Genomic DNA, 12,206 nt, shown 5'->3' with positions numbered 1-12,206 from the left:
AGTTAGGGATTCAGACCCAAGGTTTGATGACTGTGAAGTGTCTTCTGAAGTGTCCTTCACTAAGCGGATAGACGTTGTTGCCCTCCAGTCTCAGAGCAGTCAGAGGAGAGATTTAACGTCCCAAATGATGGGGAATGATGAGCTATCGATCTGGCTCAGGCTGCCATGACTTACACACTGAAGGCTCAACGTCGTCTCACCCCATCTGCAAATTAAAGCACGGATCCGCTTCATCCCTCCTTTACTCTCTGCAGCTTTTGTTGTCAACACAAGTAATTTCAGGTTCTATTGAATTTCATTGACAAACTGGAAAGAGATGAGGAAAATCCTTTCTGTGTTGCAATGGGAAGATTTTTCTGTTACCATTTCCCAAGGAAGTTCTTTGTTGCTTATTCTACCAACTGGCATGGAGTCACTATCTCTGAAAGCTTTGCCACCAGACCAATTCACATTTAAGAATGGTCTCTAAGGGGCGTCATCAATGGGCACAGAGTAGACTCGATGACTGAAAGATGTAAAGGGATAATATAGAGCAGTTGTTTGTTCTTCATTTTGAGAAATTATACCCTCCCAATAATGTCTCTAGCGAGATTCCTATTGGCTTTCCTCTGTCAGTCAAAACTCGGCCATTCTACATAAATGGTTATGATTGGCCTGTTTCATGATGGATAGAAGTCAGTCTGAATGGAAGGGGACAGATCCATCATCAAGAGCAAATAGGAACAAGCTCACTGATTGGTTTCCCATGCTATTAGTATTCGGCTTTAATAATGTGTCTGGTTATAGAGTCGTAAGAGGCACTGACTCCGTACTTTTCTCACCGTCTCTGTGAAGATGTTATTGGAGCCAATCCTTTTGATGAGTAAAATCTTTTTAACGTTCATTTATATTTTCCTGGTTGACTGATTATGTACTGTAACTTACATCTTCATAGTTTGGCCATTTGTAGCGTGTTTAAGGCATGTATTTAAAGCAGCTATCCTTATTCAGTTATTTTTTGTATTTATTTAATTTTATTAACCATCAGAGAGATTTGGTGCACTGCATTGCCCTGCTCTGAGAAATATGCTCCTTTAATAACTGAGCCTTAAAAGATTGAAAGTTCATTCAGTCTAATCTCGACAATTTCATTTTTCCAATGATCTAATTTCCTGCAGGATTCAATTTATTTTTATTGCCCTTGTCATTTTAGGCATCGTCTTGTTGCTCTCGGCAACTCAACATTTAGGTGTGTGTGCGTGTGCGCTTGTGTGTGTGTGTGGTTCCAACTCACCAATCATTTGTTTTAATGTTTTTTAATATTAGACCAGTTTTATTGGTATGAATAAACTTGCAAAAATATAATTAAAGTTATCTAAAGTAAATAACAGTCTGCTGAGTGGATAGAGAAATGCCTATTAGGCTTATTAGTATTGCATCATTTTGTTCTATTTGTTCTGAATGCCTGCAGCCACTGTTTATCCTGCTGGATGTGAGACATGTTAGTTTTTCTTCTGCTCTCACATTGCTCTGCAGTATCTTGTTATTCTTCCAGCCTGAACTCATAACTGTATTTACTGCAGAGGACTGGCTTGAACTCCGGTCAGCCATTCGGTTGAAAGTCACATTCAAGTGAATGAGAAAGTGGTCTCACTCAGACGCCTTTTCTCCCAAACATGTCACAGAGAAGCCCGTCTGTGTAAATGTGTCTGAGCTGCTATGAAATGTGTCAGTCTGCTCATGATATGTCTGCTTCATGTTCATACAGGTACTGGCTCTGTTTGAGGAGGGAGAGGAGACGACCACCGCCTTCGTCGAGCCTATCGTTATCCTGCTCATCCTCATTGCCAACGCAGTTATCGGGGTCTGGCAGGTAAGAAACACTCTTCATCCCCCGTCTCGGTGTCTTGTGAAGTGTGAGTGCATTCCAGTTCTCATGGTTACAAGGTTCCAGTTCACCGGGTGATTCATCTTTTTACCCGTGTACTATATTCAAACTGACACCAGTGTGTTAACGTCTGTCCAAGTAGTGCCTTGATGTGAGGTGAGGCTGGTGACAGTGGAACAGTAGCGTCTGTGCGTCAGGTCAAAACGGAAACAGGCCGCGGAGCTCATGCAAAATGCCGGCCTCCATGAGGAAACAGGAATTTTTAAATAGACACAGGCATCAATCAGCCCTTTTAGAGGAGATGTCATGTTGCTGGTGAACACCTGGTATTAAAGTGTGTCCGAAAGGGTCTCCTGTGAGCACAGATCTCCCCCTCTCGCTCTGTATGCAAATAATCTTAACTGTCATTTGTGTTAACCAAGCTCGAATGATGTTGTTTTAACCTAGTTTGAGTTCACAGATGTGTGCAGTGACCATGTTTTTGTGTGTGACGAAACGAGTGAGAATGAATGAATGATTATAGCAATTTAAAGGGAAAGTTCACACAGGAATATCAATTCACTCATTATCTCCTCATACTATGCCAATGGAGCGGTGGGTGAAGGGTTTGAGTCCACCAAACACTTTAGGAGTCTTGGGGGGGAAACTTTGCAGCAGCAGAATCCAATACAACTGAAGTCAATCGTGACCGCTCTAACAGATTTACCCTCGAGACTACAGAAGTGTTTTGTGGACTCAAAGACTTCACCCCCCCCCCCCCCCCCCCCCCATCAGCATAGTAGTGAGTAGATAATGAGTGAATTGTGATTGTTGTTAAGAAAAGTTGTATCATGTAGTGATCAGTGTTGGCTACAAACAAATCAATGTATGGACACTGTGATGCGTTCAAACTGTGTTTGGGTCAGAGACATCAGCTGAGCAGGCGCCTCTGTATATGTGGCCCAGGATGAATTTAACCTTCACACGCGAAAATGATGTGGCCACATGCCTCTTAGACCACAATCGCAGTGATTGGATCTCTGGAAGCATTCAGGACACATTCATTCAGACCTATTCGTTCAGACTTGAACTGGAGCTCAGAGCTCTTGTGATTGGCTCACTCAGGGTGAATATTAAGCCCAGGTCTGAACAGTGTCCCAGCGAGGACACGAAGGGTTATTATGAGAAGGATTGATAAAATGTCCACGTACGCCCTTTTGAAAAATATTTGATTTTCAAAAGTGTCTCTCGCCCTTTTGTCACAAACTTCTCTTTCCATTTTCTCGCACTTCTTCCTGCACAGGAGCGCAATGCTGAGAGCGCCATCGAAGCCCTGAAAGAGTACGAGCCAGAGATGGGCAAGGTGTACCGCATGAACCGCAAGGCTGTCCAGAGGATCAAAGCCCGAGAACTCGTCCCAGGAGACATAGTGGAGGTGGCAGGTAAGCTGTAACCTGCACCTAGACACACTCCTCCCGTCACCCGCTGGGACTAATTTATGCTTTGTGTGGCTCCAGACGACTCTAACTGCCTGTGTGCTGCCACTTACCTCTGACACACACTCACAGAAACATGCACTCACACAACCTCAGCCACTCATTCATGAGTCTGGAAACACCGTTGGAATATCTCAGACTGAATTACATAAGAGTCTTTCCCCTGGATGTGCAGGTGCCAGGGCTCTCATCCAGTTGTGATTATTTGTGTGTGTGTGTGTGTGTGTGAGGTTATGTGTAAGTGGCTGTGGTCAGCCCTTGTATTTAAGGCCCAGTTGAATTTTCCAGCACTCTCCCCATCCCTCTGCTTTCCATGCTCTCAGTCTCACCACCTGGACACCGCTGGATGTTTGTCAGCTGCGCACTCGCACTCCCCTACGTTACATCCACACAATTCCCCCGCTGTAAACTCGCCCGTGTGTGGGCAGCCTCGGCTAAGAATAGTGTTGTTGTCACTCTGGTACCAGAACATCTGTGTATGCCAGATTGAATGTGCAAGCAGACACACACACACACGCATGCAGCACCCGGGAGATCACCTCACTTTAAACCTAAACGGCTTCTGGGGCGCGATCTACGCCATTGCACGGTGGCTGATTTGCCTCAGACGGCCGCAGTGGTGCATGAGAGCGGAGGCAGAGCTCAGGGAGTGTGTGAGAGATCACAGCGTTCATTCATAAGCACAGCACGGAGAGAGGAGAGGGGAGAGATTATACATTCCGCGTTGGATACAGTGAAGCCTCGGCTCGATTTCAACAACCCCCCCCCCCCCCCCCCCCCAAGTAATGATCGTAGAGGGCTTAAAATTAAAATCACAAAATGTAAATTACATTACATGTCTGTGTGTTTATGTCAAAGCCAGCAACTCCTTGGAATTTGGGCTTGTTACGGCCGGTCACCTCCTTAGGGGCGTCTGTGGCTGAGGGGCAGAGTGGTCGTCCTCCAACCTGAAGGTCGGCGGTTCGATCCCCAGTCTGACCCATCTGCATGCCAAAGTGTCCTTGGGCAAGATGCTGAAGCCTGAATGGCCCCCCATAGAATAACAAAGTGCTGCGAATAGATGCACTGTATGAATGTGTGTGTAAATGTAAAACTGTACTGTAAAGCACTTTTTGTGGTCATCAAGACTAGAAAAGCGCTATATAAATACAAAACCATTTACAATCACACATGCATGCGCACACACAGGCCGACAAGCCCCCCCCCCATCCGACACCACTATCACCGCCAGCACTGTCAACACCGGCAGTGTCACCATGACGATGCGCGGCACCCTGCTCATCTCCGTGTCGCCGAAGTTCACGAGGGGCTGAGGTATAATGACACCGCTGATGACAGCGTGGAGGCGAGACAGATACCACTTTAAATGAAGCAGCTGCTGTTTGAATAAGGGATCTGATGTTTTCGGTCGCGGTCGGCAGCTGCCGGTGGATCCACGGTGGGTGTCCCATTGTGTAGTGACAGTGGGTAAAAACTCTAGGCTCCATGCTGGCTCCTCGTCTGTTGATCAGTATTTGGTCTCCTGAACGATGAACTAGACAAATGTTGCAGATAGATCATACATTAAATAAATAAAAAAATTCGACGGCCAATTCATCAGAAATACATGGAGTAGAAGACAAAAATGCCAATAAACGTAACATTTCTATCATAAAAGAAGGTTTGCGTTTCTTCAACCTTGCTCACAGTGCCTTTTGCTATGCTATTTTATACAGTCATACCATCATCGTACTTTAATTTATCCCTGTTTTATTAATTAACACAGTTTTAAACATCCTTTAATCTTTTCATCTCTTTTGCATCTTTTATCTTTGTTGAAGTTGTTTCAAACTGTGTTTTCAGATGTAAGTTGTTACCTCCTCGTTTTGTTTGTTTTGAATGCCCTGTACAGCATCTTGAATCTACCTCTGTGTATGAATGGTGCTTTTTAAAAGAGATTGCCTTGCCTAGTTCAGAGTCTCAACCAGGCTCGGTTGTTAAAAAATGTTGCTCAACATCTTGCTTTGGGCTCCCACTTGTATAGGGAGTCTTCTGCATTGCACGCCCTGTTTCGCTCGGCAAGCTGCTGGATTAATCCATTTTACAAGTGGAGCCATCAGCACAAAGCCGAACTGTATTTTTATTTGTTGCAATAAATGGTTTAATTATGAAGACAGGACTGAAGAAAAGTTAAAAAGTAAATCCTGTACGTTTAAATGAGATGAAAAGGCATAGAGAACTCATCTTCCATGAATAAGTGATGGTTTGATCTGGATGTTTTGTAAAAGTGAAACTGTTGCAGATGAGGTGCTCATCAAGGCTGAAATTCCAGTTTAACTATACAATGCAATGACAGTCTATTTTAAGAAGAGGTATGATGGTGGTGTTATGCAAAATTGCACACTTTCATATATATTTAGATACTCAGGGCGTCGTTGGGTCGGACATACTGTTGTTGCTAAGCAGTTTTAAAACAGGGGTAAACAACGGAGGTAGGTAACGCGCCACATGCTCCTCTCACTTAGAAAATATGCGTTTCAGCGATCATCAGGAACACCCATCTGACTGCAAGACGTGCAAATGTTGTGACAAAGAAAACAAATTAATATTTTCCTTTCCTACATGGATTTCCCAGGCTTTCCTGTGCTTCAGATTAGCCACTGGTTGTTCCATGGGAACACGATGTTGGGGGGGGTAAAGCAAACTGCGCGCGGGTCTCGGAAAAGGACACCGTTCGACCGCAGGAGCCTTTGAGGAGAGAAAAGAACATTAAATATATTTACTCGAGTTTCCACGGCCGCTGCCCGCCTGCCCTCTTTTCTAGGTGCGCTCAGTCGATGCCAGCCCCACGTTACGACACAGTTGTGATTTGCGCCTCCACTGGAACTTTCCTCTGTTTTTCTTGAATGGAGTGACTGCAGTGGTCAGATTGTCAGGAACTCCTGGAGGGTTTGCACCGAGCCATGCCCAGTATCGAGTCACGGTTGGCCTACACGTGAATGGAGACATCTCTGCCAGTATATTATGCAAGATGGCCAGATTTTGTTTTGAGTCCAGTTTTACTAAATGGAAAGGGAGATCTGTTGAAACCAGTTGGCTACCTAGTCATGAATGCATGCGTTGTATATTGTGTCTTGCTTCTAATCACTAATAACAGACCATTATGATCGTTATAACATTTAAAAGATTATCTGAACTCCACACAGCTCCATTAGGACTTGGATTTCTCTTCTGGTAGATGGAGAGTGTCTGTGGAAGGCCGTGGCAGAAAGTGAAGGTTTGATCAGGAGACAAGGAGTCTGTGGGTAGGCGTTTTGAAAAGCCTCTCTTTTCTGCCCTGGACCGGTCCGGCTACAGTGAACCTGTAGCCCCCGGCCACCTCCCACACAGGCAAACCACACACTTCTCTCCCCCTCGCCGCCTCTCCTGCTGTTCTTCTCTCACAACCCATGGGTGTCAGACGGAGGACGGCAGAGAAATATCGAAATTGAAGCGCAGCCATATTCAGCCACAGCACTAGGCATATACAGTATGGCTTCTTCATCCATCTCTCTCACCATCTCTGGTCCTGTTATTAAAAATCACCCCTCAAGTCTCAGAGCATCTACCGACTCATTCCACAATCTTCTCTCTATATGTGGAATGCATAACTCAAGAACTGTTTATCGTATCGGCTTTACACATGTGTTGTGTATTGTTAATCCCCAGCGCAGTGCGGTTGTAAATGTGGTAGGATTTGGATACACAATATATTCAATATTTATTAACTTTAAATAAACAGGAGAGAAAACACTCTGGATTCATCTAAACCTAATATAACAGACACACGGGAACAATAATACAAATTTACAATTTCATTTCATGAAAATCATTGACAATCAATTTTTTAATGCCGATAAACCAGGTAGGATTAACACAAATGTTTTAACTTCACTCAGTCTGCAGCATGGACTGTTTTATAAAAAGATCTGCACACACTGCCAGCACACAAACGATAAACAGTGAAAGTATAGAGTAGAGCTGTGTGAGGGGGACAGGCAGGTCTAGAGAGGACACTTCACTAGTTGAGCTAATGTCAGGAGGAGTTAATGGAGCTCAGAAAGAAATGGAAAAATCCTGCCCGTCGAGTGTCGTAGACCGAGGATAAGTAGAAAATCAACCAGCTTTTTAATGCTGAAAAGCTTTGGTAGATTCACGGTGAGTCCTTTTGATTTCTGGTTGTCATTAACACTGAGAAGCGGTGACGCCTGAGGACTCTCAGTCGGCATTAATGAGACAATTATCACACAAAGGAATGATCAATGCTCTTTCCTTGTTCTGTCTTTATATGAAAATCAATTCAATCTGTGTTAATCACCAGGTTCTGATGTAGACAAATCAACAGCCACTTGGTGTGAGGCATTACATAAGAAGTTTAATATGGAAGCTTAATGAACAGACTCTCTGACTTTGGTTGAGAAGATGAGAAGCATTTACTGCAGGCTTCATCTGCAGTTTCTGCCACTTGTGAGGACGGGGTGTTATCAGAGGAATGGAGAGAGTGAAGGGAGAACAAAGAGGAGGTGAAATAATCGATCATTTGAAAACGGCAACATGACTCCATCAAGGCTGTATCGAGCCGTTGTTTACCCGAGGCTGCAGCCAGAGCCTGGTCTGAATCCAACCGTGTGCGTGTGTGCGTGTGTGTGTGTGTGTGTGTGTACACCTGCAGCTACACACATGGACTCCTCGGAGGACAAATCACAAGCTGAAGGTCAAACTTCTTTGGAGAACAGCGTCATCTTCCCTGTTTGTGTTAAAGTGGTGTGTTAGCTTTCATTGGATGTCTTGTTGTGCATTTCACAGCTTTTGGGATGGCTCTTGGTCTGTGAGTTGATTGCTCCTTTATTTCACAACTTTGGTGCAGAATGAAGAAACTATTCCATGTATAACCATGAAACTTTATACAGAAACTCATGGTCCCCATAGTTTACTGCCGAATTTCTTTGGGGATCCATCCTTTATTTCAGTGAGCAGGTTGACATTTCTGGTTCAGAGTGAAATATTTTGTGATCTAGATCGCCACAAAATGTGTTTCTGATGTTCGTGGTGTGTAAGTGATAAATTCTAATCTCCAGATGTTTCCTGTAGGTCAAGGATTTTGCCTCTTCATTACAGATTGGCACATCATAAAGATTTTTTAAACATTATATTGAATGTCCCCATATCTATTGTATACATATTTAATTTTTGATATCTTGATAGTCATGCCAACATTTCCGTTTTCCCAATAGCTGCAAAACTGATGACAAGACTCGGCTGTAATTTTAGCTTTATGCTAATTTATGAATGTTAGCATGTTAACAGGCTGAACTAAGATGTTGAACAAGGTTAACATCAGCATGTTGTCATTATGAGTGTTAGCATACAGGACTGTGTGTTTATGTTTTTTTGTATATCTTTCTTGTTTTTGTTAGTTGGTGACAAGGTGCCTGCTGACATCAGAGTGACCTCTATAAAGTCCACCACCCTGCGAGTGGACCAGTCCATCCTCACAGGTATTTCTCATGTCTCATTTCACAGATCCGGCTTTAAGGCTTCACACTATTCGAATAGAGTGAACACACCTTTTTGTTTGAACTGAACTTGGACGACCTAAGGTTATAAGCAATCTTGTATTCTGTGTTAGTTTCTACCCTCTAGGCTGTGAATATAATGTTGTTTGCTTTTGTCACTGTGGAAAAATCTCATTGCTTGTCTAACCTCACACGCTCACAGAATCTAGTCGTGTACAACTGTCTAATTTTCTTTTCTTTTTAAAGGGGAGTCTGTGTCCATCATCAAACACACTGACCCTGTTCCTGACCCCAGAGCTGTCAACCAGGACAAGAAAAACATGCTGTTTTCTGTAAGCATCGACCAGAACCCCTGTAGCTCTCAGCCCGGTCATTTTTGATCTGTTATTATTCACATACCTTGCTTTGTTCTGTCAGGGCACCAACATCGCTGCAGGCCGGGCCGTAGGGGTCGTCATTGCCACCGGCGTGACCACAGAGATCGGCAAAATCCGTAACCAGATGGCGGCGACGGAGCAAGAGAAGACCCCTCTGCAGCAGAAGCTGGACGAGTTCGGACAGCAGCTCTCCAAGGTCATCTCCCTGATCTGCGTCGCCGTGTGGGTGATCAACATCGGCCACTTCGGAGACCCCGTCCACGGCGGCTCCTGGGTCAGAGGAGCCATCTACTATTTTAAAATCGCCGTGGCACTGGCGGTGGCCGCCATCCCAGAGGGCCTGCCAGCTGTTATCACCACCTGCCTCGCCCTCGGCACGCGTCGCATGGCCAAGAAGAACGCCATCGTTCGCAGCCTCCCCTCTGTGGAGACCCTGGGCTGCACCTCTGTTATCTGCTCTGACAAGACGGGCACCCTCACCACCAACCAGATGTCTGTTTCCAAAGTAAGTGGCATTTTGGTAACAAAAAACATGCTTATTTTTTAAGATCAGGACACGTAGCAGGATTTGTTCCAGAGCAGAAACTTAAGGCTCATAAATTGAATTTCCACATCCTGTCATTTGATTGACTCTTCTAAAAAAAAACAAAAAAACTTGTGGGAACTCCATGTGAAAAAGTGCTGCAGAGGAGACGTCTACAAGGGTTTGTTTTTCATTATTCATGTCAGTCTCCACAGTTCATCCACCTTTTCCCTGTTTGTGTGTGTGTTTGCCCTGAAGAGCTTAAAGGAGGATGGAAAATCCTTGTGGCGTTGTAATGTTTACCCTCACTTGACAGGTATGAGATAGCTGCTGGAGGAGTAGTACAGGCTGGCATGACCCGGCAGCGCCCAGAGCTCGACAGCTTATCACCAGATCAGCCAACACATGCACAGCGAAGGTTTCCAAAATGTCACAATGCCAGAATAAACGCACCTCAGGGATCCATATCCTGAACTGTCCTCTAATATTATGCTTGTATTTATTTATGTGCATAATTACACCAGGAAGCAAATATAGAAAGCTCCTATGGTATTCACAACTGCTCTGTACTACGCAGCCCCACCCTTTAGTGTGTGTGTGTCTGTGTGTTGCTCCGTAGCCATCTCTGTTAAAAGTACAGAGTAAAAACCAGCGGTGCTATTTGTCTTGGCTCCTGTTGAGAGCTCTGGCTACACACACTCTCACACTCTCACACTCATGCACTCACACCTGCTTTGAGATAACACTTCTTGTCTTTACATCAATTACGATTTGGGCTAAAGGAAGTAACTGAGAGAAAACAGCTATTAGAGGACAGTGCTGCCTGCTCATTCACTGACTACCACTGGGAAATCTAGATGTCATAAGTAAAATAACTGTCACCCCTGGAATCTGGACAACTGTTGTCGGTTATTTAAGAATTGTTACCCATAGAGCTTAACAGTAGTAGAGATATGTTATTTTGCATAATTTAACAAAAGATTGAATAAAGTATAACTGTCAAAGCCGTTATTCAAGTAGGCTCCTCGACCGGCATATGGGATAGTGCATCAGCCAAGACATTATCCTTGCCAGCCACACCCTAAACCTTAATCATGATAAACTGATTTAATTAATTATTTTAAGTGTAATGTTTTCCCACACTGTGTTCTTATTTTTGACATGTTAACACAAAGACCTGAAACAGTATTAGATCATGACCCATGAAGACCCTGAGTTTAGAGTTTACTTTAATTTGACTTGACCTTTTGCTGATTGTTCGATGCCAGAGGATCACACTCAGAGCCTGAATTGAACTGAAGCCCAGTTATAAGTGAACCTACAGTTTGTGAATTCGGTTGAACAGCTTCCACTGTGGGAACAGGACAGTAGCACATGTAGTTAATAAGCTACATCAGAAGTTGATGATCTACTGATTGAATGAAATCCTTTGTGTTTGGCCATGGTCAGGAGCACCGGGGATAAAACAAATAAGTGGACTGCTATCTTATCAGTCTGTATCCAATCATTTCTGTTGTGAAATAGAGTTCTAATGAAGGACTGTCATAGAAAGGCCCCTCCCTCTCCTCTCCTCTCTTCCTGTGTGTGTGATTAATGCGTAGCAGCAGGGAATTCCCTGCAGCAGGAAGAACCCGGAGGAGTGATCTCACCGCACTCCTGAGTCCCTCCCAGACAGTAAAAGAGTGAGACCGGCTGACAATGGTCAATATTGACCTTCTTCTTCCACCGCAACTCCCCGGCTCGCTGTGCTCAGCTCTCTGGTGGGAGATAAGGGGGCACACACACACACACACACACAAACACTCTCGTACTCGCTTCCTCTTTGCAGTTTTTTTTCTCATGACAGTGTTTCCTGGAGATAGTCATTTTTGTTGTTGTTTAACTTGTCCCTCCTTGTGTCCCTTGTGTGCTCGGACCACTGCTATTTTTTTTTTTTACGGGAGTTTCTTTTGCGTCATGGTTTAATGGCCACATTGAATGTTTGCCCAGGCTTATCCATCTGTGCTTATTCTTGGACTGGCCTCTAGCCTGTGGTCTTGATTGGGCCCTGTGTCTCCACTTGCCTCGGGGGTATCCCTGCATGGGCAGGACTTCCTGGGATTTCCCCTCCGTTTCATGACACTGTATTTCCCTTTTTCCCTCCAAACAACACATGCAGAAAACCCACACACGCATAAAAAAGGGTTGCTCACCATTCTTCCTCATTAAAGCTCAGAGGAAGGGAGTTAAGTAGAAGAATACAAACTTGAGGAACGTGGATCACACTTGTGCCTTGTTTCCCTGGAGACCACAGCGGATCAGATAGTGAGGGGAAGTGACCACGGATGAAAGAACACCCTCATCTTATTCCTCAGAACCTTGTCTGTTTGTGCCCTGACTCGCTGCATTCATCGAAGGTCTCTTATAGAATGGTAGAGCAGAGACTAGTGA

General features: G+C 44.4%; 1 protein-coding gene across 2 annotated transcripts in view; it reads left to right on the top strand.

The window, feature by feature from the left end:
- atp2a3 (ATPase sarcoplasmic/endoplasmic reticulum Ca2+ transporting 3) overlaps positions 1-12,206 on the top strand; it is a 47,867-nt gene that overhangs the window by 16,063 nt on the left and 19,598 nt on the right. For both annotated transcript variants that reach the window (XM_062405893.1, XM_062405894.1), the window contains exons 4-8: positions 1,748-1,852; positions 3,150-3,288; positions 8,778-8,858; positions 9,123-9,208; positions 9,294-9,758. In XM_062405893.1, the coding sequence (XP_062261877.1) occupies positions 1,748-1,852; positions 3,150-3,288; positions 8,778-8,858; positions 9,123-9,208; positions 9,294-9,758 (876 nt within the window). The remainder of the gene's footprint in view (positions 1-1,747; positions 1,853-3,149; positions 3,289-8,777; positions 8,859-9,122; positions 9,209-9,293; positions 9,759-12,206) is intronic.

The sequence above is a fragment of the Platichthys flesus genome, chromosome 15, assembly GCF_949316205.1.
Source record: "Platichthys flesus chromosome 15, fPlaFle2.1, whole genome shotgun sequence".
NCBI classification, from domain to species: domain Eukaryota; kingdom Metazoa; phylum Chordata; class Actinopteri; order Pleuronectiformes; family Pleuronectidae; genus Platichthys; species Platichthys flesus.
This window is presented reverse-complemented; position numbering and strand designations above follow the sequence as displayed.